General features: G+C 46.1%; 1 protein-coding gene across 5 annotated transcripts; it reads right to left on the bottom strand.

The window, feature by feature from the left end:
* Window positions 1-709: 709 nt before the first annotated feature.
* Window positions 710-24,225, bottom strand: ZSCAN20 (zinc finger and SCAN domain containing 20). Of its 5 annotated transcripts, none has more exons than XM_030325121.1 (8): window positions 24,163-24,225; window positions 15,642-16,162; window positions 10,777-10,963; window positions 10,249-10,325; window positions 9,884-9,968; window positions 5,646-6,332; window positions 3,305-3,733; window positions 710-2,519 (listed from the first exon to the last, which is right to left on the bottom strand). In XM_030325121.1, the coding sequence occupies exons 2-8, from the start codon at window positions 16,050-16,052 to the stop codon at window positions 1,264-1,266; spliced, it is 3,132 nt and encodes a 1,043-aa protein (XP_030180981.1). In that variant the 5' UTR covers window positions 16,053-16,162; window positions 24,163-24,225; the 3' UTR covers window positions 710-1,263. The 5 variants fall into 5 exon arrangements, with proteins under 5 accessions (XP_030180981.1, XP_030180982.1, XP_030180980.1 ...); XM_030325122.1 differs by having other exon boundaries at window positions 24,175-24,216; XM_030325120.1 differs by having other exon boundaries at window positions 24,159-24,191.
* Window positions 24,226-27,472: the final 3,247 nt, after the last annotated feature.

The raw sequence follows: 27,472 nt of genomic DNA, 5'->3' as shown, positions 1-27,472 counted from the left end.
TTCCGCCAACAGGGAAAGGCCCAGGGAGGCAAAACTAGAGGCCCAAGTTCCTGTAAGGCTTAACGTTCAGTTCAGCCAAGTCTAACTTGAGCAGGACTGACTCCCTGAGGAAAGGGAAATTCTTAAACCCCATTTCCTTCCCCAAAGCAGTATCTCATGGGGAGAAACATCACTGTGGTTACAGGTCTTCCCTGTCTCAACCCCCTGTATCTCTCACCCATATTGTTGCAAAGATAGAAATCCACAGCAAGTGCTTTAATAATAGCTCAGTCTTGCTCAAAGCATTGCCGGTTCAGACCATCCCAGGCCCTCTGCTCTTTAGGGATTCTCGGTTTCCCTATTTGCTAAAAGGAGAATTCATAAAGGAATTTTAGTAGGAAATGTGGTCCACAAAGTGCTTTGGGATCCTCACACCTGAGTTACCTGCCCTAATGCAGAAGGGGATTCAGGAGAATGGTCAGGAACACCTTAGGCTCCAGAGACAGATCTGGTTAAAGCCTGCCTCTGCCATTTTCAGATGCGCCACCAGGCAAGTTACTTGGCTTTCCCAAGCCTCGGCTCTCTCCTCTGGGAAATGGGGACACTATTAGTACCTATCTCCCGGCACCGCTGTGAGGAGGAGATGAGATGATGTGCACAAAGTGCTTAGCACGGAGCCTGCCAGAGTAAATGCTCGATAAATACCAGCTACTTTTGCTATTGTTAATAATTTATCAAGGACATCACTGAGGTTCCTCCTCTTTGCTGAGGTCATGGCGGTCTGCTTTAAGCCACTGATTCCCAATTATGCCCTCTCTCGCCAGTCTTAAAGCTCTCCTGTACGGATACACCCCAACCGAAATCCGCCACATGAGAATTTGCTGATGTGTGCCAACAGAACACGTGTACCTGTGGACAGTGTGAAGGCACAGCGAGGTTTGGACTCACTGCTCAGGACCCCTGATGTACCTCTAAACTCCTACATGACCAGTTTGGCTCAAACACTGATCAAGTCCTCACGTGACAGCAAATATAAGGAGGGCCTGAGGGTTGCACAGGGTTTTTTTTACAGGAGAAAAACAAATTACACTTAAGAAAAGTGCCTTCAAATCCAGACCCTTAGCATCTGTAATTCACTTCCAAATAACCTGGATTAGGCCAAGATAACTTGCCTGGGTATACACCAAGCTTAAGAATTCGGAAAGCTCCTAGCACACATCTTACGCTCTGGGGAGATTTCAATATGCGTTTATCTCTTTGCCGTGACGGGGGGCGGGGAGCCTCCTACGATGCTTTTCCTCCTGCGTGGGTTCTCCGGTGGGCGCTGAAGTGGGAGCTATTGTTGAAGTCTTTGCCACACTCTGTGCATTTGTAGGGCTTCTCCCCAGTGTGGATTCTCTGGTGAATAATGAGACTGGAGCTCTGGTTAAAACATTTCCCACACTCTCTGCACTTGTAAGGCTTCTCTCCCGTGTGAATCCGCTGGTGAGTAATGAGGTTGGAACGGTCACGAAAGAACTTGCCACACTCAAGGCATTTGTAGGGTTTCTCTCCCGTGTGCACTCTCTGGTGCGTGATGAGCTTGGAGCGCTCACTGAAGCCCTTCCCACAGTCCACACACGTGTATGGCTTCTCCCCTGTGTGGGTTCGCTGGTGGTTAGCCAGAGTGGAGCTCTTACTGAAGTTCTTCCCACATTCAGCACATTCATACGGCTTCTCTCCCGTATGGATCCTTTGGTGACTAATGAGGGCAGAGCTCTTAGAGAAGGTTCTTCCACATTCAGGACACGGATACAGCTTTTCCCCTGAGCTGGTGCCGTGTGGGCCAGAATTCAAGTTCTTGCTGGCACTCTGAGGTTGTTCAAGAGATGTCTCTTCCGTAGAGTTCCTCCAGGGAGCACTGAAGGATGGGCTTTGGCCAAAGGTTTCCCCTGCCTCGCAGCAATGATCAGGATTGCTTCCCACGTGGATTCTCTGATGTTTCAGGAGGTTGGAGCTCTGGTTGAAGCTTTTCCAACATTGCCCACATTTATAGGGCTTTTCCCCTGTGTGGATTCTCTGGTGGGTGACAAGATTGGAGTGATCACTAAAGCTTTTCCCACACTCAAGGCACCTGTAGGGCTTCTCTCCTGTGTGAATTCTCTGATGGGTATTGAGGTTGGAGCGATCGCTAAAGCCTTTCCCACATTCAGGGCATCTGTAAGGCTTCTCGCCTGTGTGGATCCGCTGGTGGGCAATGAAGTGCGAGCTCCGACTGAAGCTTTTCACACACGTGTCACACTTGTAGGGCTTCTCTTCCAGGTACAGGCCTTGGTGGTCGATAAGTTTTTCTAAGTCCTCTTCAGAAGAACATTCTTCCCACTGCTCCTGGGGGGGATTTCCCCACTGCCCTTCACCTCCACCTTCATTTTCACTGTCTTGCCCCCAGTCATGAGGGTGGCAAACATCCTCTCCAGTACATTTTGATAAGGCTCCAGGCAAATCCTCAAAAATATCTTGCTCTGAAATCTGGTCTTCGTCCTTATGCCTCATCTCAAAACCTGAAATACACAGAAATGCAGTTTTCTTCGTTCATTAGTTAATATCTACTTATATATCTTATCTTGTGTCTTACAAATTTAGCTACAATGATATCCTATATTTTCTTTTTTTTTTTTTTTTATGTTTATTTTTGAGAGAAAGAGACTGTGTGAGCAGGGAGAGGGGCAGAGAGAGAGAAAGACACAGAATCTGAAGCAGGCTCCAGGCTCTGAGCTGTCAGCACAGAGCCCGATGTGGGGCTCAAACTCACAGACTGCGAGATCATGACCTGAGCTGAAGTCGGATGCTTAACCAACAGAGCCCCCAGGCGCCCCATGTATCTTATATTTTCTATCTCACATCTTATGATGTGACTAACGTGAAACTGCTCAAGTTCCGGTGCATATATAAATGTGTGACCTGCAAAGCAGAGAACAGAGCCTGGAACATGGTGACCCTGCCAAGGGAGCCATGAGGCCCAGGCCACACACACAATCAGCTAGTCAGTCTCTCTGGCCAACTTCCCCATCCCTCTACTCAATAAGGAACACCTCCCTCTCCTAGTACATTCCATATAGCCTCTTATCATGTGAAATTGAATAAACTCTATAATTTACCAAAAAATCCCCATAAAATCAAGACCTGACTACTTCTCTCATTTGGGCAATTACACTAAGCAAATCACAAATGCTTTTCCTGGTCAATTCCACCCTCTCTTGTAGTTCAGAGGCAAATGATAATGATCCGGCCCCCTTAATCTCTCATGCCTGTGGATTTGGTGGACATCGAATTACTCCAGGCTTACCAGTGTCTGGGGTGTCTGGACACAGGGTGGGAGATTTGAGGCCAACTTCATCTGCCATCTCATCCCAGGCCTCCTGGTCGTCAGCCTCAGTACTGCTCTGCCCAGACCTAGAGAGACTCGCTGCCTCCCTGAGGGTTCCCATGGCTCTGACCGCAGTCCGTGCCCTCATCAGTGAGTCCAGCTCCTCATAGAAGGGGCAGGTCCCTGGTGGGTGGCTGCTCTTGGCTTTCCGGTAGCTTCGAAGGAGGTTTTTGAATCTGTACCGACACTGCTCCAGTGTCCGCAGGAAGCCCTGTGCACACAGCCGCTCTGCAATGGCCCGGTAAACCTGGCTGTTCTGGTGGCACGTGCGAAGCTTTTCAGAGAATGGGGACTCACTGAGAATGGTCAGGAAGGCCTTGGTCTCCTCGTAGCCCCAGTGCACACCTGCTGTCGGGAGTGAAGAGTTCAGAACTGTGAGGCATAATGAGACTAGCCCAGGTCATCAGGGATCAGGGGCCCCCGTTCCAATACATGCCTAGAACACAGGCAACGGAGAAATTTCCCAGGCACCTGGGGCACCAGCAAAGAATATTCCCTTGCTTCTGAGGGGTGCGCCAGAGCCTCCCACCCCCACCCAATTCTAAGACTTTCCATTAACTCTTGAGCCTTAGTTGAAAAAGATATAGGTGGCCATATTATACCAGGTGACCCCACTTCTGGCTTCACTTGACTGGTGTGGGGAAAGGCCTGTAATTGGGATCTAAGAGACTTTCTCTATATCCATTCAATACATATCCTCTAGTTTTATTTTATGAACTTTCTTCTGAACAAACAAGGGAACTGAGAGTCCCTAGACAGAAACGTAACTCAAATAATGTTACAAGAGCATCCAACTAAGGATGCCCTTTCCTCTTTTTGGAGGAATGAACAGGAAGTGTTCTGTTCTCAGTTCCTCGGCAGGTAAATGATGCAGCCTGGGGAGGCAGCATCGTGGAGAGGAAAACTACATAAAGATGGAGGCAGGAACTCTGGGCTCTGATCCTGACTCTGCCCCTACCTCACTGTGTAACTTTACATAAGACATTCCATCTCTTGGGCTTCAGTGTTTTTCCACTTTTACAATGACTGGGTGTTTCTCAAACATCACTTGTTCAACTATATACTGTTGTGATTTCTGTTATATATTAAAAACTTCACTCAGTATCTTTCCTTACCTAAATTTACCATAAAATCACAAGTTGATGTTCTCATGCACATTAAACTTAAAAGTACACTCGTGTGGAGCACCTGGGTGGCTCGGTCGGTTAGGCGCCCGACACTTGGTTTTGGCTCAGGTCATAATCTCATGGTTTCGTGGGTTTGAGCCCCACATCAGGCTCTGTGCTGGTGGCGTGGAGCCTGCTTGGGATTCTCTCTCTCTCACTCTCTCTGCCCCTACCCCAGTCACACTGTCTCTGTCCCTCTCAAAAAAATAAACATTAAAAACTTAAAAAAAAAAAAAAAAAAAGGAACACTTGTGTAACACTATGACCATCCATACTCCTAGTGACACACTTTGGCAAATATAGTTGATGGGTTTGAACTGCACAGATTCATTTATACAACAGATTTTTTTATATATATAATACAGTAGTGTAAATGTATTTTCTTATGATTTTAACAACACCTTTTCTCTAGCTTGCTTTACTGTAAGAATATACATATAATACATATAACATATAAATACATGTTATTTATACTATCAGTAAGGCTTCTGGTCCATAGTATGCTACCAATGGTCACGTCTGTCGGGAGTCAAAAGTTGAATGTGCATCGATCAAACGAGCAGAGATCAGTACTCTAGCCCTGCATTGTTCAAGAGTCAACTAATATTGGGGCGCCTGGGTGGCGCAGTCGGTTAAGCTTCCGACTTCAGCCAGGTCACGATCTCGCAGTCCGTGAGTTCGAGCCCCGCGTCAGGCTCTGGGCTGATGGCTCAGAGCCTGGAGCCTGTTTCCGATTCTGTGTCTCCCTCTCTCTCTGCCCCTCCCCCGTTCATGCTCTGTCTCTCTCTGTCCCAAAAATAAATAAACGTTAAAAAAAAAATTTAAAAAAAAAAAAAAAAAAGAGTCAACTAATACTGAATTAGCTCTTTAAGGTCCCTTAGGTTTTTAAAAGTTTGCTTCTATAACTAAGAAAACTCATTCTAGGAAATTGATCATAGAAGGAAAGAGTAGGAGTTTGAGGACAATCTAAGGAACTTAACACCAGTGGCATCAATCTGGACTTGCGATCCAGTCTGTGCCCTGAACTCAGGGAGCAGAGGTTTGGCTGGTAGGAGAGTTGGGAGTCAGGATCCACTAAACCCCCTTGTTCTTACCAATACGACTCTGGAACAGAGCTGGGCCCCCTGGAATCCTGGGCTCCTGGACAGACTCATCAGTGGCCAGGTCATCACCATTACAATCTTCTGCTGTCTCTTCAGGCTCCCAGCCCCCTTCCTCCTGTTCATCCATCTCTGCATCACTGTCCCCCAGCCTGGGGAGCACCACAGCCTCTCCTGGGCCATCGGTGGCTCTGATGGCCGTCCGCGCCCTCACCAGGGCCTCCAGCTCCTCATAGAAGGGGCAGGTCCCTGGTGGGTGGCTGCTCTTGGCTTTCCGGTAGTTCCGCAGGAGGTTTTTGACTCTGTAGCGACACTGCTCCAGTGTCCGCAGGAAGCCCCTTGCCCTCAGCCGCTCTGCAATGGCCCGGTAAACCTGGCGGTTCTGGTGACAAGTCCGGAGCTTTTCAGAGAAAGGAGACTCACTCAAAATTGCCAGAAAAGTCTTGGTCTCCTCATAGCCCCAGTGCACACCTGACACCTTCATGTCCTCCGTGTCCCATTGGTGTTGTTCCTCCCAGGCCCTGGAATCTCTCCAGGCCGATGCCTGGGCTGGTTTTGTTTGCTCATTATCCAAGGTGTAATCTGCAGTGTTCCTCTTTCCAGAATTGATAAAGCTCGGACGCCAAAATCCTGGTCCTTGCTCTCGCTGGCAGTTGATACCTGGTTTGGAAACTGGAGCCCCTAATAGAAAGAAAGAAAAGAAAAGATTAAGTACAAATGACACACTGAGCAGAGTGCTCGTCCAAACTGCCCCTGGAATGGAGCACTGCCCTGCACGCACCTATTCAGACATTCCCATGCCAATTCCCAACATTAATTGACCAGTTTGCTCTGTTCATTTGCTTTCTTTGTTGTTGCCACGAAACATACCACACAAAGAGTGAGTGTTACTGGTCCACAGATGGGCACGTAGCCTAAACTAGCCCAAGCAGAATGAATTTAATGGCTGGAGGAAAGGTTTCCCTCTCTCTCACTCATTCAGTGTGTGTGTGTGTGTGTGTGTGTGTGTAAGAGACAGGGAGAGAGACAGAGAGAGTCTCTCTCACTAGGAAACTTGTGAGCCCAACTGCCATTGGCATGTATCTTTTGATTATGACACATGATAACTTTAGTGCAAAGCTGACACTGAGGACGGCAGAGGAGAGAAAAAGAACCTAGGGTCTGCCGTGACACTGCGGAACCACTTTGTACTGTGATTGGAGCATGTCCTCCTCTCAACGTCCAAAAACACGAGAAAATATATTTTCTTATTTTTTAAAACACTTTGCAATGTCTAAAGAAAGGACTGCTGTCCCAACAGCTCCCAGCCCTAACAAAACAGCCTTATCACAATCCCAGACTTTAGCCTCTACTACAAAGCTAAAATCATCAAGACAGCATGGTATTGGCACAAAAACAGACACATAGACCAATGGAATAGAATAAGAGACTCCAGAACTGGACCCACAAAAGTATGGCCAACTAATCTTTGACAAAGCAGGAAAGAATATCCAATGGAAAAAAGTCTCTTTAACAAATGGTGTCAGGAGAACTGGACAGCAACATGCAGAAGAATGAAACTAGACCACTTTCTTACACCATTCACAAAAATAAAGGACCTGAATGTGAGACAAGAAAGCATCAAAACCCTAGAGGAGAAAGCAGGGAAAAACCTTTCTGACCTCAGCCACAGCAATTTCTTACTTGACACATCTCCAAAGGCAAGGGAATTAAAAGCAAAAATGAACTATTGGGACCTCATGAAGATAAAAAGCTTCTGCACTGCAAAGGAAACAATCAACAAAACTAAAAGGCAACCAACAGAATGGGAAAAGATATTTGCAAATGACATATCGGACAAAGGGCTAGTATCCAAAATCTATAAAGAACTCACCAAACTCCACACCCGAAAAACAAATAACCCAGTGAAGAAATGGGCAGAAAACATGAATAGACACTTCTCTAAAGAAGACATCCAGATGGCCAACAGGCACATGAAAAGATGCTCAACGTCACTCCTCATCAGGGAAATACAAATCAAAACCCACGGAGATATCACCTCACGCCAGTCAGAGTGGCTAAAATAAACGAATCAGGAGACTATAGATGCTGGAGAGGATGTGGAGAAACAGGAAACCTCTTACACTGTTGGTGGGAATGCAAACTGATGCAGCCGCTCTGGAAAACAGTGTAGAGGTTCCTCAAAAAATTAAAAATAGATCTACCCTATGACCCAGCAATAGCACTACTAGGAATTTACCTAAGGGATATAGGAGTCCTGATGCTTAGGGGCACTTATACCCCAATGTTTACAGCAGCACTTTCAGCAATGGCTAAACTATGGAAAGAGCCTAAATGTCCATCAACTGATGAATGGAAAAAGAAAGTGTGGTTTATATACACAATGGAATACTACTTGGCAATGAGAAAGAATGAAATTTGGCCATTTGTAGCAACACGGATGGAACTGGAGGATGTTATGCTAAGTGAAATAAGGCATACAGAGAAAGACAGATACCATATGTTTTCACTCTTATGTGGATCCTGAGAAACTTAACAGAAGACTATGGGGGAGGGGAAAGAAAAAATAAAAGAGAGGGAGGGAGCCAAACCATAAGAGACTCTTAAAAACTGAAAATAAACTGGGGCACCTGGGTGGCTCAGTCAGTTGGGCGTCCGACTTTGGCTCAGGTCATGATCTCACGGTCCATGGGTTCGAGCCCCGTGACGGGCTCTGTGCTGACAGCTCAGAGCCTGGAGCCTGCTTCAGATTCTGTGTCTCCCTCTCTCTCTGCCCCTCCCCCGCTCAAGCTCTGTCTCTGTCTCTCTCAAAAATAAATAAACATTAAAAAAAAATTTTTTTTTTAAACTGAAAATAAACTGAAGGTTGATGGGGGGCAGGAGGGAGGAGAAAGTGGGTGATGGGTATTGAGGAGGACACCTGTTGGGATGGGCACTGGGTGTTGTATGGAAACCAATTTGACAATAAATTTCATATAAAAAAAAAAACAGGAAGCCTTCCATTAAAATAAATATTCAAGGGGCGCCTGGGTGGCGCAGTCGGTTAAGCGTCCGACTTCAGCCAGGTCACGATCTCGCGGTCCGTGAGTTCGAGCCCCGCGTCGGGCTCTGGGCTGATGGCTCAGAGCCTGGAGCCTCTTTCCGATTCTGTGTCTCCCTCTCTCTCTGCCCCTCCCCCGTTCATGCTCTGTCTCTCTCTGTCCCAAAAAATAAATAAATGTTGAAAAAAAAAAAAAATTTAAAATTAATATTCAAGGTCAGGTGCCTGGGTGGCTCAGTCAGTTAAGCATCTGACTTCGGCTCAGGTCATGACCTTACGATTTGTGAGTTCGAGCCCCACATCAGGCTCCATGCTGACAGCTCACAGCCCAGAGCCTGCTTCAGATTCTGTGTCTCCCTCTCTCTCTGTCCCTCCCCTGCTTGTGCTCGCTCTCTCTCTCTCCCTTTCAAAAATAAATAAACATTTTAAAAATTTGCAATAAATAAATATTTGAGGAAAACTAGATGAAAAAGAGTTGAGAGCTAAAAGAAACTTAAAGATTACCCAGTTCAACACTTCCCAAAGTTTGTTCTGCTGAACACTATCTTCCCAAGATATCATGGTTTATGTAAAAAAGGAGTTATGCTGTCAGGCAAGGCGCCCACAAGCTTCCCATGTCTCCCATCACCAACAAGAGGCGGGCCTATCACTGTCTCTTCCACTTTATCCCTCCCTCACGTCTAACCCATCATTCTGACCCAAGCTCCGCAGGGAAACGGTTCGTGTTTGTTTGGCTCCCGTGGAGACGCACTTACGAAAACAGGAGTCGGTGCTGGCCGTGTGGGTTTTTGAGCCCCGTGACGTTTACTTCTCACTGTGGTTTAGTACATCAGTCTCATGGGCTCAGCTCACTGGGGACTGCCCCTGAGAGATGGACCCTGTTTGATGCTGCCAAGACTGGATTTCTGAGACAGCCCCAGGAGCATGCTGAGTGTACTGAGGAAATGAGGAAACGACCCCCAGAGGGCAGGCCCTCGGAAGCCAGCCGCCAGCCTCTATCCGGGCAGACCCCACGCCCCATGCTCCACCCCTGCCACCAGTGCTGTGGCCACAGAGCGCATGTGTTCTTCCTGTGTCTGAAGCTCCAGACTTCGCAGAGCCCCAAGTCTTAAGGGAGTGATGAAACAGCCTCTGGGAACTGAGTGTACCAGAAACCCGACAACATCTTCTTGAGAGGGCACGGTTTCCTTACCCAGGGACACGCCGTTTCCACAGCTGTCTCCTGGGGGGTCCTCGCAGAACTCCTTCTCAGCGTGTTTGCTGGGGCCCAGGGCTTCCTGTGAGATGTACAAGACAAGGACCTCAGTTGGAAATGGCCTGGCAACGCGACCAGGCCTCGGGAAAGATAACGGACGCGGGGATACCATGTGTGAGGCCAGTGTCATAAGGAGCAGCATGACTGTGGAGAGGCCAGCAGACTGGGAGCCAAGGGCAGAGGCTAATACCCCAGGACATATGTCCTTCTGCTGAGGGCAGGCCACAGAGTGAGGAGAGGGGCACAGGTGCAAGGGCACAGGAGGAATAAGGACAGGAAGGAAGGGACAAACAGCAGCTTACCTGGGACTCAGCAGTCACCTCCCAATCTCCAACACTCCCCGTCTTTGGGAGAGTAGGGACTCGGGGAGTGAGGACAGCTGAGGAGAAGAAGAAGTCTCCTAAACCCAAGCTCTGGTTCCCAAGAAACCACCCCTCCCGGCTCCAGCTTTCCAGATGCCATGCTTGCATCAAGCTGGGACTGTCCTGGTATCCCGGGCAGATGTCCCCTTTTACTTCCATCCTAGAGCGTCTGGCTCCTAAGCTGCCTCGAGAGATGGGCTGTGTGTAAGATGCCACCTCACACTCCTATGATCACCACGTGACCCCGGCCCTGGCCTGAACTGGCTGCATGACTCAGTGGGGCGCCAACAGCACTGGGCGCTTCCTCTCCTTGCACAGCGCTTACCTGCCTTACTTCCCAGTGTGTCCACCAGACACCAATCCATCCCCTGTCTTGAATTCTGCACATCCCTACTCCCTGTGCACCCTTCCTTACCCCCTCTACCCCTCACCTCTCCTCCCGGACATTCCCTGATTCTTGGTACTCACCACTTTCTTTCAAGGGGTGTGGCACTATCTTGGTGTCTAGATGCTCAGGAAGGTCAGGGCATGAGTTCTTCACCCACTGCTTCTGGGACTGTCCCTCAGGCCAGTGATTCACTGGCTGCAGTGGACAGTGCTGAGATTCCTGCATTGCCTTTAAGGACCCAGTCTCTTCTGCACACAAGGCCAATTCCTACACAGACAGTCAAAATTCCCAATGGTCAGTTCAGTAAGACCAATTATGGTAGGGCAGGGAATGTTCTGTGGAGTACAGCTGTGGTCCAGAGGTTAACAGACTCTTTTTAAGATCCAAAGATGACTCAAAGTATGACGGCAAAGCCATGAGACTGACATTAGTCAACACACCAGCGCTTATACCACCAAATGACTAATGTTTTGTTCAACACAGGGAAGCTATACAAGCATCTCAATGAGGCTGCTACTGTCCCAAACATTTTTGAATCATAAAGAGATAAATCATGTAAAGTTTTCATGACATTAAAAACTAATCTCTAAACATCAAAAGTCAATTAATTTTTAAGTTATCAAATAAAGATAAAAGTTAACCAGGTATACATTAAATGACAAAAGGAAACATAAAAACAGATACACCAGTAACTGAATATAATTGCTCTAAATATTCCTGCTTAAAGGCAAGGAAAATTCAAAAAGAAAAAGGAGAGACAAACAACTACAAATGGAATTTTAAAATGCAATAAAAGTATATGCTGCTTTAGAAAGTCTTATCTACTCTTCAAACAGAAGGAGAAGCAAAGAGAAGGCACTATAACTCGAAAGGAAAGTAGAAGTGGCTACTTAAATTCAAGGTAGAAGTTCAGGCGAACGAGTACTCAGAGATACAGGGCATGTATATAATAAAAGGGAATAACCAATTAAGAGAGGACAGTACCCACTCAGCATTACCAATCATAAAGCTCATTTCTTATCTGTCATTTGGTTCCAAATTGAGAGATGGAAGAGATGTTATTTCCTGGCCCTAAAACCCCAACAATGTAACAACCTCACTGCATTATAGAAACTTAAAAAAACGTGTTTCAATTTTTTCAAAAGGTAATTTTCAATGCTCACCTGGTTCAAAAACAGAAAATATAAAGGTACATTTAGTGAAAATACCCCATCTCTACCCTGTCCCTGTCCCATCTGCCCAGTGTCTTCCTTCTCCCTACTCTTCCCCACAGGTGACTACTGTTCCGCATCCTTTCGGTTCTTTATACACAAGCATCTATGAATATAGACTCTTACTTCTTCCCTATTTTACAAAAGGTAGCAATTATATACATTGCTCTGAGTCTTATTTTTGGACTCAAAATATTAACATCCACCTTCAGCAACTTAATGAGTTTGCCAAACTTCCAGAACTCCAAAAAACCTCTGGCTGGTGGGAAAACTCCAATCCTCACTCAAAGAGAGGGATGTTTATCCTTAAGATATACAGGTATGGGCCCAGAGCATAAAAATCCATTCCAAGTGAGGCCATCCACCAATGTCTTGTGTGGCTCATAGGGAGCAAACCTGTGCTTATCCGCATTCTACTGTGGTTATTTAAGGAAAAAAACAAATAAATCTCTTTGTTATAGTTACAATCTTACAATCTACAGAGCAACTGCAGGACTAGACTCCACAACAATCCTCACTCTGGGCTCTAGCTCCTCTAACTACTGCCACGCCTATGCAAAGGTTTTGATCCCGTAGATGGCAACTGTAGACAGAAAGAAGGAGATTCAAGTGACAAGGAGAAGGAAAAAACTGGTAGAATATTGGCTGGAGTCGGGATGAGTAAAGAATTCATCAAAAATGCCTGTGCACCATACAAAGCCTGCACATGGATGTTTATAGCAGTTCTACCCATAATTGCCAAAACTTGGAAGCATCCAAGATATCCTTCAGTAGGTAATAAACTGCAGTACATCTAGACAATGGAATGTTACTCAACACTGAAAAGAAATGTGCTATCAAACCATGCAGATATATGGAGGGACTTTAAATGCATACTCCTAAGTGAAAGAAGTCATTCTGAAAAGGCTACATACATACTGTATGATTCCGACTATATGACACTTTGGAAAAGGTGAAAGTATGAAGACAGCAAAAAGATCAATGGTTGCTAGGGGTTGGGGGAAGGGAAGGATAAATATGCAGAGCACAAAGGATTTTAGGGCAGTGAAACTATCTTGTATGAACTATAATGGTGAATACATGTTGTTATACATTTGTCAAAATCCACAGCATGTACACCACCAAGAGTGACACCTAATGTAAACTATGGACTTTGGGTGATAAGGACGTGTCGAGGTAAGTTCATCGATCATGATCAACGTGCCACTCTGGTGGGGAATAATGTGCGTGCATGGGGACTGGAGGTACAGAAGAAACGTCTGCACTTTCTACTCAGTTTTGCTGTTAACCTAAAACTGCTCTAAAAAATAAAGTCTGTTTTTTTGAAAAGTGCCTCTGCAGGGGCACCTGGGTGGCTCAGCTGGTTAAGCATCCAACTGTGGCTCAGGTCATGATCTCACAGTTCATAGGTTCGAGCCCTGCATCAGGTTCTGCACCGACAGTGTGGAGCCTGCTCAAGATTTTCTCTCTGCCCCTCCCCAACTCATGCTTTCTCTCGCTCTCAAAATAAACAAATAAACTTAAAAAATATATTTTAAAAAAATGCCTATGCACCTAACGGGGAGAGGGTTTCTGCAACAGGGTGACGACAGAGTCAGCAAGCCAAAACCCACCCAAGAGCACAGCTGAGAGGTCTCTTTAAGGAAAATATCTTGGAGGTCAAATATTTAGCCCAGCAGCGCTGCCTTTTCCAGGCAGTTCTCTCTGAGGAACAGAGTTAGCATACTTCATTCCATTAGTAAGACTTGGAAAAGTCTTCCTTGCAAAAAATGTAACTGAGTCAGGTACCTTGCAATGTAAGATCACAAGCATATATGTGGGGGCAGGGGAGCTCCTTTGCTACTTATCCATTTGTTTTGACATCTGTGAGCACTCAGGAGCAGGTAGAAAGTTAAAAAATAAAAATAAAAGTCACAGGAAAATAATACATAATAGAGCACATTCCATTACCTTATTTTTTTTTTTTTTTCAATTTTAGAAGCAATTCAACCTCTGCTCAGCTCACAAGGGTATAGTTTGAGAACTTTTGGTCTAGTCCAACCCTCTCATTTTACAGATAAACAGTCATTAAGACCTTGATTTAAATCAATTCTCAATTAACTCAATTCTGGGTCTCAAGTTCATTTGTTTTTTCACTGCCACTTAAGACAGATGGTTTCTTTAAAAGAAATAATACGGGAGGGTGGGGTGGTATATTAGAATAAGGTACACTCTCTCATACTTAGTTCTATAACTTTAAATCATATGTGTCTTCAATCAGTTTGTAAAAGAATCCAAAAAGCAGGGGCACGTGTGTGGCTCAGTCGATTAAGCATCCGACTTTAGATCAGGTCATGATCTCACGGTTCGTGAGTTCAAGCCCCATGTCCGGCTCTGTGCTGACAGTTTAGAGCCTGGAGCCTGCTTCCGATTCTGGGTCTCCCTCTCTTTCTGCCCCTCCCCCATCCATTCTCTCTCTCTCTCTCTCTCTCTCTCTCTCTCTCTCTCAAAAATAAATAAACACCAAAAAATTAAAAAGAATCCAAAAAGCAAACCCACAGACGATAAACCTTTCTTCCCCCAATCTCACATCTGTACAGAGCTTCACCTTTTATGATGTACAGAAAACCCCTGCCATTTGCAAGGGATCTTCTCAATCTATAATTTCCCCCAACAATATATCATTAAATATAACATCACAAAAATTACTGACCGTGTAACAAGGGGAAGGAACAGGGGTATGTTGAGATGGAGGTTCTGGGTGGCTGGCTCAGCCCGAAGCCAGTTCAAGTACTTGCTCTACATATGCCAGCTCCAAAAGCAGGATTCAAAAGTCGTGCCCTAGAAAAACTATAAATGATATCATGGGCCTTCAGTCTCTTGCAAATTGTTGAAACTATGAGTGTTAAATCCACGATGTTTTCACTTCCCTTATCTTGGCTCTACCACTTAAGTTATATAAATCTATACATGTCACTTACCTCTGAGTCTCTGTTTACCCACTTGAAAACCAGTGACATAACAGTACCTACCTCATCGGGCAGCTGTGCTGATTAGATGAGCAATACATACAGAAAGGTTAGAACGGTGTCTGACACACAATGAGTGCTCAAGAAATGTCAGTTACTATCTCATTTGAGCCTCATGCCTCAGAGGTATTTTAATTCCCATGGCTTGCACATGAGGCATCTGTCGTGTACAGAAAGAACAATGAATTTGGAACCTCAGGATCTGGATTTAGGCTCTGGTTCGGACTGACTGCGCTTTGTGAGCCACCTGACTTTTTGGGCCTTAGTTTAGTGTATACAATGAGGAGGATAATGCTACTTCTGTCTACCTACCTACCTTACTGCCTTAAGCACCCAAAGAGATCACGTATGTAAAAAGGCTTTGTCACGTGTGAAACACAATACAAATCAACTGCACCGTGAATATGGTTTTGAAAGGCAGTTTAGGCAGTGGTTCTGAATGCTGGCTTCAGTGTCAGCCTGCCTGAATTCACGTCCTGGCTCTACCGTCTAATGCCGTGTGACCTTGAGCCAACTACCTGTTTTTCTCTGCCTCAGTTTCCTCATTGGTAAAATCAGGATAACGGTATCCATCTCATTAAACAGGATTAGGTGGAAAGCACAGAAGACAGTGTCTGTTACACAGCAGTGCTCAATAAATATGTCAGTTGGTCGATGATAACAACAATTATTACTATTACTGTGGTTTTGGCAATGATTAATCTAGTCATCGCCCCGCCGCCTCACCCTCTGTCCCGCAGCCTGGACCTCTCGGTGCCAGTCCTCCACCAGGGCCACCGCCTCCTCACCACTCTCAGGGTGGCGCGCCTGCACCCAAGCCTGGACCTCCCTGGGTAGGATAGTCAGGAACTGCTCCAGCACCAGCAGCTCCAGGATCTGCTCTTTGAGGCGGATCTCTGGCCGCAGCCAGTGACAGCAGAGCGCCCAGAGCTGGCTGAAGGCCTCGTGGGGTCCGGCTGCATCCCTGTACCGGAACTGCCTGAAGCGCCGGCGGGAAGCCTCAGGGCCAGGGTCGAAGCCCTCCTCCCCAGGTTTGCTCTCTGGTCTCCATGAGTCCCCTTCCAGCTTTACAATAAGGAGTTCTTCGGGTTCCAGTCGGGGAGAGGCCTGGGCCCGGGCTTCCAGGGCCATGGCCATGGCCTGTTCCGGACACCTTGCTTCAGCTGGGCCGTCCTCGTTCAATGTCTTCCTGCATTTAAGGTGTGTACTTCCAGGGATTCCTGGGAGAGGTGATGCTCCCCAAGGCTCTGAAGGCAGAGGGACAAGGGACAACAGACAATGTGAGTAAGAGGACCCCGAACCTTCCGCTGCCTTTGCACGGAGCAGGGCTGCTCAGACAGGAATAGGCACAAGCAGGAAGACAGACCACAACCTGGCCCCCAAGCTGGCAGCCAGCACACGCTGGAGGAGGACAGTACAGCACGAAATCCTCTGTGATGTGCTGAACGCCGTGTTCTGGCATCGAGGCCTTCACAATCTGGCCCCAGCATGCCTTCCTTCCTCTACACATGCCCAGTCTAACCCTTCCTCAAGTTGGGTTCCAAATGCCACCCCCTTCCACAGGGCCTTTCTCTCCGGACCTTCAGCTTTCCTTTAAGGGTGCTCCCCTTGCAAAACCCCTCTCACTCTACATTCCCTCTTGGCCAACCCATCCATTTGGCATTTTTCACCATCTTGAAACTGATGACTCCCAAAGCTCCAGCCAGGACCTGCCTCCAGACCCCAAATCCAATCATCTACAGGACATTTCCCACTTGACTATTAGGCACCTCAAACTCAGTGGGCCCCAAATTGAATTCATCATTTTCTCCTACAGACCTGTCCCTCTTCTGGAGCTCTCCATCCAGCCAAGGCACCACCTTCTATCAAGTTACCCATGCCAGGGGCACCTGGGTGGCTCAGTCGGTTAAGCATCCGACTTTGGCTCAGGTCATGATTTCATGGTCTGTGAGTTCAAGCCCCATGTCGGGCTCTGTGCGGACAGCTCAGAGCCTGGAGCCTGCTTCGGATTCTGTGTGTGTGTGTGTGTCTCTCTCTGCCCTTCCCCTGCTCATACTCTGTCTCTGTCTCTGTCTCTCTCTCTGTCTCTCTGTCTCAAAAATAAATAAACATTTAAAAATATTAAAAAAAAAAAATTTACCCATGCCAGAAACCCAGGGATCACCTTCCTTCAACATCCCCCACATCCAATTCATCACCAAGCTGTGCCTCCTGGCCTTCTAAGCATCTAGACCCCCAATACTGCCACCTCAGGCCAGAGAGTCGCCATGCTTTTCATTGGATCAGCCTCCTAACTCATGTCCCTGCCTTCTCTCCTCTCACCCCAACCCAGAGTTCTTCACACAACAACCAGACTAGCTCAAAATCTGACCAGGTCACTTCCTGCTGAACACCCTTGGATGACCTCCCACATCCTTCACAATCAAGTGTGAACCTTGCCCAAGTCTATACCTCATCTCTTTACCATGTTCCACTGGTCAGGGCACTCCAGCCACACAGCTTGCTGCCCTTGGAACCCTCCCACATGCTGTGGACCATCTCCTTTAGGAAGTGTCCTCCCTTTCTTCACCTAGCTAGGTCTCAACTTCAATTGTACTCTTTCCAAGAGGCCCTCCCTGTGCCCTGAAACAAGATTCAATCCTTCCTATGCCACAAGCTTCCATGCCACCTACGTTTCTCTACCACAAACCTGATCATGCTCGATTATAATTATCTTACCCACTAGATCATAAGCTGACCAGTACAGTGCTCAGCACACAGAGGCGGCGCTCGGTAAACAATCAGCTCAGTCAGACAACAGTCAGCTCATGATGGTGATGTGTCATGAAGCAAGGGTTATAACTAATCCCCTTCTGCACACACTAGATTTTTAAATGACCTTCTAGATCATGTCAGAAGGAATTCTTTCCTCCTTTCTATTTCTATCTCTGTCACACTTGCCACTTTCTATGTTGTATTAGAGGGGAGCGTATGTGTGTGGCCCCAGAGAGATTACGGTCTCACTGAGGATGAGGAACATAGTTTACCCCTTCCCTCCTCCACCCCCACAACAAGCATGATGCTACACACAGAAGGCTCTCCGAAAACACTTATTGAGTGGACAACTGGGATTGCTTCTTTGACACAAGGAAGACTCTGACAACACTTGTGCTGGGTGATCTGGAAAAATGAGCTCTTTGTGTCATTCCCAACAAATCTAGATGACATAAAAGCACCCACTCAAAGGAAACTATCAGCTCCTTCCAAATGGGAATGACACAGCCAAATCAAGAGTGGAGAGGGGCTGGTATTTAGATTTTAGGCCATCTGACTGGACTCTCCAGGAACAAGGCAAGGGTGATGAAAAATAAAGACTTGTCCTAAAGACCTCTACATACTCAGGGAGGAACTACAAACACAACTCATGACCATCTGACAGCTTCCTGCTTGTCCCTCAGCTACCAGGTCAATGTCACCTCATCTGTTAAGAATTCCTTAACATGCCTTTGTCATGCCCTGCCCCATCCCTGCTTTCCCAGAATCGCTTCTCCAGTCCTGTATTCCCAAAGCAATTGGCACATGCCTTTACTATAAAGTGATATCCTACACTGTTGTAATTACCTGTCCTTACCTCTCACCATTAAATTGTATTATTAGGGCCAGGACTCTATCTTACTCATTTCTGTATCCATAATGCGTGACAAATAGCAGGGCCATTGGAAGTGTTGTTGCCTTTAATTAAAATGGTAAATCCAGTATCTCGAAAGCCTATTGGACTATGGAAAGTCCATCATTTATATTAAGCTAAAGAATTAACTTTTCATGAAATTTCTTTTTTAGTCACAGCCTTAATCACGCACTAGTCCAAAAGCATTTGTGTCACTCTCTCACACAAGGACTAATTCACCAGTCATTTACAGAGTCCCACTATGTACCTGCACTGTACTGGTATCTACACAGCCAACAGCAACTGGGAAAGATGGTTTGTACCTTCATGAAAGTTACTTTCTAATGAGCGAGACCGTCAATGAGCAAGCAAAGTAGTTTGTGCTCCTGCACAGAGAGACTAACACTACAACAAAATAGGCAATTAGTAGTCCCACCAGTCCCAAAGCCAAGAGCCACAGATAATAGATATTTTCTTCTGGGAAGACTTGAAAGTTCAAGGGTTAGTTTCAAATACAAATCTGACATTTGCAAATGACATATCAGATAAAGGGCTAGTATCCAAAATCTGTTAAGAACTTATCAAACTCAATACCCAAAAAACAAATAATCCAGTGAAGAAATGGGCAAAAGACATGAACAGACACTTTTCCAAAGAAGACATCCAGATGGCTAAAGAACACATGAAAAGATGCTCAGCATCAATCATCATCAGGGAAATACAAATCAAAACCACAATGAGATACCACCTCACACCTGTCAGAATGGCTAACATTAACAACTCAGGCAACAACAGATGTTGGCAAGGATGCGGAGAAAGAGGAACTCTTTTGTATTGCCGGTGGGAATGTAAACTGGTGCAGCCACTCTAGAAAACAGTATGGAAGTTCCTCAAAAAATTAAACACAGAACTACCCTATGATCCAACAATTGCAATACTAGGTATTTATCCAAAGGATACAAAAATGCTGATTCAAAGGGGCACATGCACCCCAATGTTTATAGCAGGACTATCAACAATAGCCAAAGTGCCCAAATGTCCATCGACTGATGAATGGATAAAGAAGATGTAGTATACATATACAAAGGAATATTACTCCATGATCAAAAAGAATGAAATCTTACCATTTGCAACAACATGGATAGAACTAGAGTGGATTATGCTAAGTGAAATAAGTCAGTCAGAGAAAGGCAAATATCATGATTTCACTCGTATGTGGAATTAAGAAACAAAACAGATGAACATAGGGGAAGGGAAGCAAAAATAAGATAAAAACAGAGAGGCAGACAAACCATAAGAGACTCTTAAATACAGAGAACAAACTGAGGGTTGCTGGTGGGGTGTTGGATGGGGAGTATGGGCTAAATGGGTGATGGGCATTAAGGTGGGCACTTACTGAGATGAGCACTGAGTGTTATATGTAAGTAATAAATCACTTAATTCTATCTCTGAAATCATTACTACGCTATATGTTAACTAACCTGGACGGATATATATATATATATATATATATATATATATATATATATATAACAAATACAAATCTGAAAGCTTTTCCTGCTACTCTCTTAGATAGGAATTGCAGCCTATCCACAGAGGGAGATCAATACAGTCAGCAAATGGCAGGGTGACTTTACACAGAGCTGGGAGAAAGAAAGGACAAGGGCATCCCTCAGTCCTAAGATGACCAAGAATGTCAGGGCCACACCAGGATCAACAATCTCAAAGAGTACCCATCTCCTGAGTGCCCATGAGGTGCCAGGTCTGGTGCTACGTGCTCTACATTCACAATCTCACTGAATCCTCCTGGCAAGCAAGTCAAGCGTCATTAGTGTGGAGTTGCACTACACTGATCTCTAACTTACGTGTATTAAACTGCATGCAAACACCAGAAAGAGAAAAAAAAAAAAAGCACATAATTTAAATGGTGCAGCCAGTTCTGTTCGCTATGTGTCTATTCCAGAATAAGCAGGATTTTCTTGGTCCCCAGGTTGGTCTGAATTCCCTCAAGCCTCTCTCTCCAGAGTATGAACAGAGAATGCTTCATACAGCAGCGTCCCTAAACACAAGCCAACTCTTTCATCTGACATTCAAACAAGAAAACCCAGCTGCGCTGGTTAGCTTATTGAAAGACAGCATGTTGGTTTCTAAATGGCTCCTTGCCAAAGGATTTTCAAGCTGACTGTGATTTTGGGCTAAATGAGATTTCCCAAAGTCAGAGTGCTAACTTTAGAATAGAATTCTCCTATAAAGTTGAGTCCACTATATCCTCAATTTACATATAGGGAATTGAGCTTCTGTGAAGGGACTCACTTAAGGTCACACAACTAGGAAGCAGCAGAGTTGGGATGAAGCCAAGATATGTTCTTTCCAGTCATTTTTCTTAACTGCACCACATAGATTCCTCTAGGTCTGCCAATCACCCAAACCCCTGTGAAGATGGGAGGAGAGTGGAAAGAACATTAAGGCAGGAGGGAGCTAATCAGGGTTCCAGTTCCACTCCTGCCATTATTAGCTGTGTGACCCTGGACAGGTCATGTGGACTCTGCAGCTGCCAATCAAGACTGAAGCTTACAGGAGCACCTGTGATGGCTCAGTTGGTTGAGCGTCTGACTTCAGCTCAGGTCATGATCCCACGGTTCGTGGGTTCAAGCCCCACTTCAGGCTCTGTACTGACAAGCTCAGAGCCTGGAGCTTTGGATTCTGTGTCTCCTCTCTCTGGCCCTTCCTCACTCGTGCTCTGGCTCTCTCTGTCTCTCAAAAATAAATAAATGTTAAAAAAAATGTCAATAAAATAAATAAATAAAAGACTGCAGCTTACAGCTTGACCGTACTCAGCATTTGCCCCAGATTCCCCAATTAGTATGATGAGAATAGAGCAAAGGGGCAGGAAGACTCAAGTCAGTGGCTACAAATTTAAATGGCTACAGGGGCCAGGCAATGTAAATCGGTAAATGAGTGGAGTAGGGGCTGTGACGAACTACATAGCACCAGAGAGAACACTGGCCAAGTTCCCAGGCCGCCTACTTTTTTCCAAGAGAAGCTAGAACTCTGGCTTTTTAAATATTGGCAACCAACTCAAAAATCGTTTCAAATACCAGGACTAAATAGTGGATGATGATAGGCTTCTGTCATCATGGGCTGTCGTCACTTTACCACCTTTCAAGCTAAATACTCTGAAAGAGCTCTTCCACCATCTAGGAAGACCTAGAAAGCGTACTGACTCCCCTAAGCAATGAGGGATAGGTATTGACTGGGTCAAGATCCCTTTACAAATACAGGGAAGAAGCTAAGGGGCCTCCTGTCTCCTGGGGTATTGAGTATGGATGTGGACTTAAAAGCCCACCCAGTGAACAGTGGGATGGTAAGAGAGCTGCCCCAGTCCCATGGGAAAGGCCAAGACTGGTCTGTGACTTCCGAAGAAGAAACTAGGAGCCCCCAAACGCTAGCCAGTGTATTTGGCTGATGGTCCAGGCTACTGCTTAAACATTTAAGGGTTTAAACAAGGGAGAGCAAACAGGCTTCATGTAAAGCACCAACTTCAGTCACTGTGCTAAGGACAGAGTCCTTAGCATTGTCCATGTCAATATCTGAATCCCATGTCAATATGTGTTGCCACCAATTAGCTATGACCACCAGACACAGGAAGAAAAAGTGGTATCACACATTCTATGTATTTGCCATCCCCGGCTTAAACTCCCATTGGTATTGAATCAGCACCCAGCAAAGACAGCCCTGACAGGCACGAAAAGACTAAAGCCTCATGTCCTTGGAAATCCACTGGAAGAAGCAGTCTTTAAGACTGGCATAAAAGGGGCGCCTGGGTGGCTCAGCCGGTTGAGCATCCAACTTCGGCTCAGGTCATGATCTCACAGCCCGTCAGTTTGAGCCCCATATCAGGGTCTGTGCCAACAGCTCAGAGCCTGGAGCCTGCTTCAGATTCTATGTCTCCTTCTCTCTCTGCCCCTCCCCTGCTCACGCTCTGGCTCGCTCGCTCTCTCTCTCTCTCTTAAAATAAACAAACATAAGGGGCGCCTGGGTGGCTCAGTCGGGTAAGCGTCCGACTTTAGCTCAGGTCACGATCTCGCGGTCCATGAGTTCGAGCCCCGCGTAGGGCTCTCGGCTGATGGCTCAGAGCCTGGAGCCTGCTTCCAATTCTGTGTCTCCCTCTCTCTCTCTGTCCCTCCCCCCATTCATGCTCTGTCTCTGTCTCAAAAATAAATAAACGTTAAAAAAAATTTTTTTCAAAATAAACAAACATTAAAAAATTTAAAAAAAAAACTGGTACAGCAAAGCTCACCCTGGATGGTCACTGTTCACACATTCATTAAGTATTTACCGATTTACATAATTTACATCAAGTATTTACTATCCTGGGCTGGGCAATGAAGAAATGGCGGTGACTCAGAAACTGTTCCTGTCCTGGATAAGCTTACAGTCTAGTGGAAGAAACAAAAAAAAAAAAAAAAAAAAAAAAAACAAAGTCACAGATAATTATGATCAAAAGTGGTAAAAGAGGTCTGTGAGAACTGGGGTTGGGGGGTGACTTAATCAGCTTAAGGTAAACTGAACAAAGTAACACTCAAGTTGGTTAGCTGGTTCTCCCAAGAATAGTTCTCTTGGCAGAGAACGGTGGGAAAAAGTGTACTCTAAGCAGAGAGAAGGGCATACATAACGGTGGAAAACCAAACAGCCTCCCCAAGAAACCGAAAAAAACAAATAGCATGGGTGCACAAGATTCGGCTGCAGAGGGAGTTTATGAAAAGTCTGGACTATCCGGCTAAGGTGTTTGGACTTAATTCTACAGGTGATGAGAAAGAAGGTTTTTAAGCAGAAGGCACAATCAGATTTGTGGGTTAAATAGGTGACGCTGACTACAATGTGTTTTTCCAGGCTGGGGAGGTGAAAAGATGAAAGCCTTGTGCAAAAACCCTGACCAGAAAAGGGGCAGATTCAGGACACATAACAGAAACTGAAAGGTCTGAAGATCCCTGGACGTGGAAGAATCCAAGAGGAACCAGAGCGCTAAAGTGGACGAAGGTGCCATTCACTTCCATCGGGCAGAAGGGAAGCGGGTGCTGATTTGGGGCAGAACACGATAGCCAGTCCCACCTACTGGGTTCCAGAGGTCACAACCATTAGAGGAAGTGTAAGGGGATATCAGATTTGCTACGTCTGTCGAGGCGGGCGAGTAGAGGCTGGAACACCATTTTTAAGGTCGGGCTTCAAGCTCCGGCCTTTTTCTCTTCATCTTGCCAGGGCCCAAGAACCGTCTATCCTTCCCTCTGTGGTTTCCAGACCCTTCTAGGACTCTGCTACCTCCAGAACCTCTCTCTGTCTCCTCACCTACATACCTTTCTAGAACCGTCTTCGCTCCCAGGGCCTTCTATCTCCCTCCTCATCCCCGACCCCTCTATGACCCTTCCCATCTCCGGACGCTCCATCCTCTGGCCGCCCCTCACCCTCACCCCCCGCCCGCCAAGAAAAGCTGCTTTCTCCCCTCTCACCTTCCCTGGCCCTCTAGGACACCACCACCTCCTAAGCTTCCAGCCCAGAGCCTGAGTCTCAGCTGCCCCCGCCCCACCACCCGGACTCACCCACCGAGACACCCACTTCACAACAGGGCGGAAGTGCTCCGGGGTTCGCGCAGGGAATGCTGGGACGCGGAGTCCGATCGGTGCCACCCGGGAAGGGAGCGTCTAAGACTGCAACTCCCAGAAGGCACCGCGCGAGCGCGAGCCTCCGTTGGCTGCCTTCCCGATATCCTCAGCCAATAAATGTGTCATCTGCTCCCGGTCCCGGGCACCGGAACAAATCGGAACAGGGTCTATTCGTGGGGGCGGAGCCTGTCGCAACCCTGGTCCTTTCCGCAGGTTCCGAGATCATGGCACCGCCCAGTGGGCGGGCCCTCAAGCTGAAAGCGAGGGGGTCTGCTGCCGGAAAGAGGCCAGAGCCTGTGGGCACCGGAGAGGTGAGAGCAGAATGAGGGACAAAGAGGGTAAACGGAGGTGACCAGACTGGTAGGCAGGAGAGAGTTGGACAATTGTAGGTTCCATCTCCAGCTCACAATAAAACTTAGATGACGGGGCGGGGGGGGGGGGGGGGGGGGTGGGGGGCGCCTATGTGACTCAGTAGGTTAAGCCACCCACTCTTGGTTTTGGCTCAGGTCATGATCTCACCGGTTGGTGAGTTCTAGCCGGCATCTGGGCTCTGCGCAGAGAGTGCAGAGCCTGCTTGGGATTCTCTCTCCCCCCTCTCTCTCTGCCCCTACTCTGTTCGTGCTCTCTCTCTCTCTTAAAATAAAAAAAAAATTTTTTAATTAAAAAAAGTTAAAAAAAAAAAAGAGCTACCTAACTTGGGATGGATGGTGAACCTCTGGTTCTTCTACTGTAAAATGAGGATAATAATAGCACTCGTTGGCTGGGTTTTTGTGAGGCTTCAATGAGATAATACACCTAAGACGATTAAATCAGGGCCTGGGTCCTAATAATACACAGTGAAATGTTAGCCATTATTATGTAAATCAGTTAGTACAGAGCTTGGCACTTCTGGGTGTTGGAAAAATGTTAATCATTATTTGAATAATAATAATCAGAATAATTTCAATATAAATGCAGTCGCTTTTTACCATTATGAATAGGTCGGGATATGAGCAGTCTAATAGGGGGGTTGAACATGTAGGGTTTTGTAGTCAGGCATGGATCCAAATCCCTACTTCCTAGCTGTGTGGCCTTGAATGAATTACTGCATCGCTTTATCACTTTTGTGTTTGGTTTTTGCATCTGTAAAATGTGAGTGATATAACAGAATCTACATTGTAGAGTGTTGTATAGATTAAACAAGATAATGCAGGTAAAGCATGGTCTCTGGAATCACACTGCTTGTGTCTGAAACTTCTTTCAAATGCAGGATGTTGGCTTTGCCCCTCACTAGTTGTAAAACCTTGGGCAAATTACTTAACCTCTTTGTACCTCCGTTTCCTAATCTGTAAAGTGGGAATTATCATAATGGCATCTACTTAATAGGGTTTGTGAGAGGAATAAATGTAGAAAAGTTTGTAAAGGACTTGGCACATTTCTGGCAGGAGGAGTTTAATCATTATTCTTATTTTTTACTAATGGGTATGAGACTTCAGGGAAAGTGACAGTACATGGAATTTGGCATGTGCTCAGTACATGCTGGCTTCTGCTAAAATTAGGGGAACTCTAGATTTTAGTTTTAAAGGCGTAGTTTCTCACGTTCATGAAACATGTTCCAACTTATTCATAGTTAATAACTCATGTGATTGTGCTCAGTGAACATAACAGTGACCCATGCACCACTCCTTGCTATTGAAGTCTTACAACAGCCCCATGAGGCTGGTAGTATTACTTTCAATTTACAAGGAGGAAATGGTGGCTCACCCAGATGAAGTGACCTGCTCAAGATCACATAGTAAGTGTCAGGCCAGAATTTGAATCACTGGGCTGACCCCAGAGGTCTCTTCTGGGTCCCACGCTGCATAGGGAAAAGATCACAGGTGGAGTAGGGTGGAGGTTGAGTGGGGAGACAGTGTGTCAGACATTTGAGAGAGTGTCCGGATCTGAACTGGGAAAGTCAGATTTGCAGGGTGAAGGATGGCCGCTTCAGGATCATCTGTCTGGAAGAAGCCTGTGGTGAGGATGTAGAGAGAGAGAAAAACACCATTCGGACACAAGAGGGCGCCCCTCACCCTAAATCCAGCCTGGAATTCTTTGATGGTTTCCCTTAGCTTTTTTTTTTTTTTTTTTTTTTTTTTTTTTAATTAAAGCCTGGGATTTTACAGAAGAGGAAAACTAAGACCCTAAGAGGCCAAGTGCCCTGCATAGTGTCATATAGAAATAATCAACAGAGACTGAACCAGACCCCAGTTCTCTGCTTCCCCATCCACCAAGATTTTTTTCTGTCCACAGTTGTCTACAAGACCCCCTCTGGGCCAGCCCAGCCCTAGGCTCTAAGGATGCAGAGATAAATCAAACTGGTCCGTCTCCAGGACCTGATCTCCAAACTTTCCAGATCCAATTTCCTATTAGTAAATTGGTGATGCTTCCTATTAGTAAGATATTTTTGAATACACACTCTCAACGTGTTATTTACGTATAAGGATATGAATGTAGTACATATATAATTGCACAAAAAGCTAACTTTTATTGAACGTTTATAATGCATTACTAGGTCCTGCTCTCAGTGCTTTATACATATTCACTTAACAGTCACAAAATCTTCTGAGCAAGAGTCTAATACTATCCCATATTACAAAAGAGGAAACTGAGGTACAGAGGTTAAGTAACATAAAGCCATATAAAGCAGGCAGTCGAGCTTCAGAATAAAATGAGATCAAAGAATAGAAATATGTATGAGTTTTAACGTTTTGTTCTAAACCTCCATGAATCATCTCGGGCACCCCTCTTTGGAGACCAATGCTCAAGGGGCCCCCAGGCCTGTGTGGGCCAGTACAGTGTAACCAGTACTTTCGGAAAGGGAAGTGCAGGGGCTGATGGGAACCCACAGGCAGCAGCTTACCTAGGCTGGGAGGTCAGGAAAGGCTTCTGGAGAAAGTTGGTGGCTAAGCTGGATCTTAAAAGATCTGTAGTAGCTCCCCAGAGGAGAGAAATTGGGGGAAAGTGTGTTTCTGGGTGAAGGAGCAGTGCATGCAAAGGCCCAGAGGCAAGAGCACGTGGTGTTCCGGGAGCTCCAAATTGGAGCAAAAGCTCCAAATAGTTTGGCATGGCTAGACATGGAGTGCCAAGGGGGTAGGTTCTTCCTCCCAGTGTTGTTATGAGGCTCAAATAAGACCATAGGTATGACCACGCCTTCGTGTTTTTACTGAGGGAACAGGCGATCAGTCTGCTGCCTCCTGGGCAGCATCCCAGCTTTTCGGTCCTCAGCTGCC

This window comes from Lynx canadensis, chromosome C1 (genome assembly GCF_007474595.2).
Source record: "Lynx canadensis isolate LIC74 chromosome C1, mLynCan4.pri.v2, whole genome shotgun sequence".
Taxonomy (NCBI): Eukaryota; Metazoa; Chordata; class Mammalia; order Carnivora; family Felidae; genus Lynx; species Lynx canadensis.
Note: the sequence above shows the minus strand (reverse complement) of the source record. Positions and strands in the feature narration are given on the sequence as shown.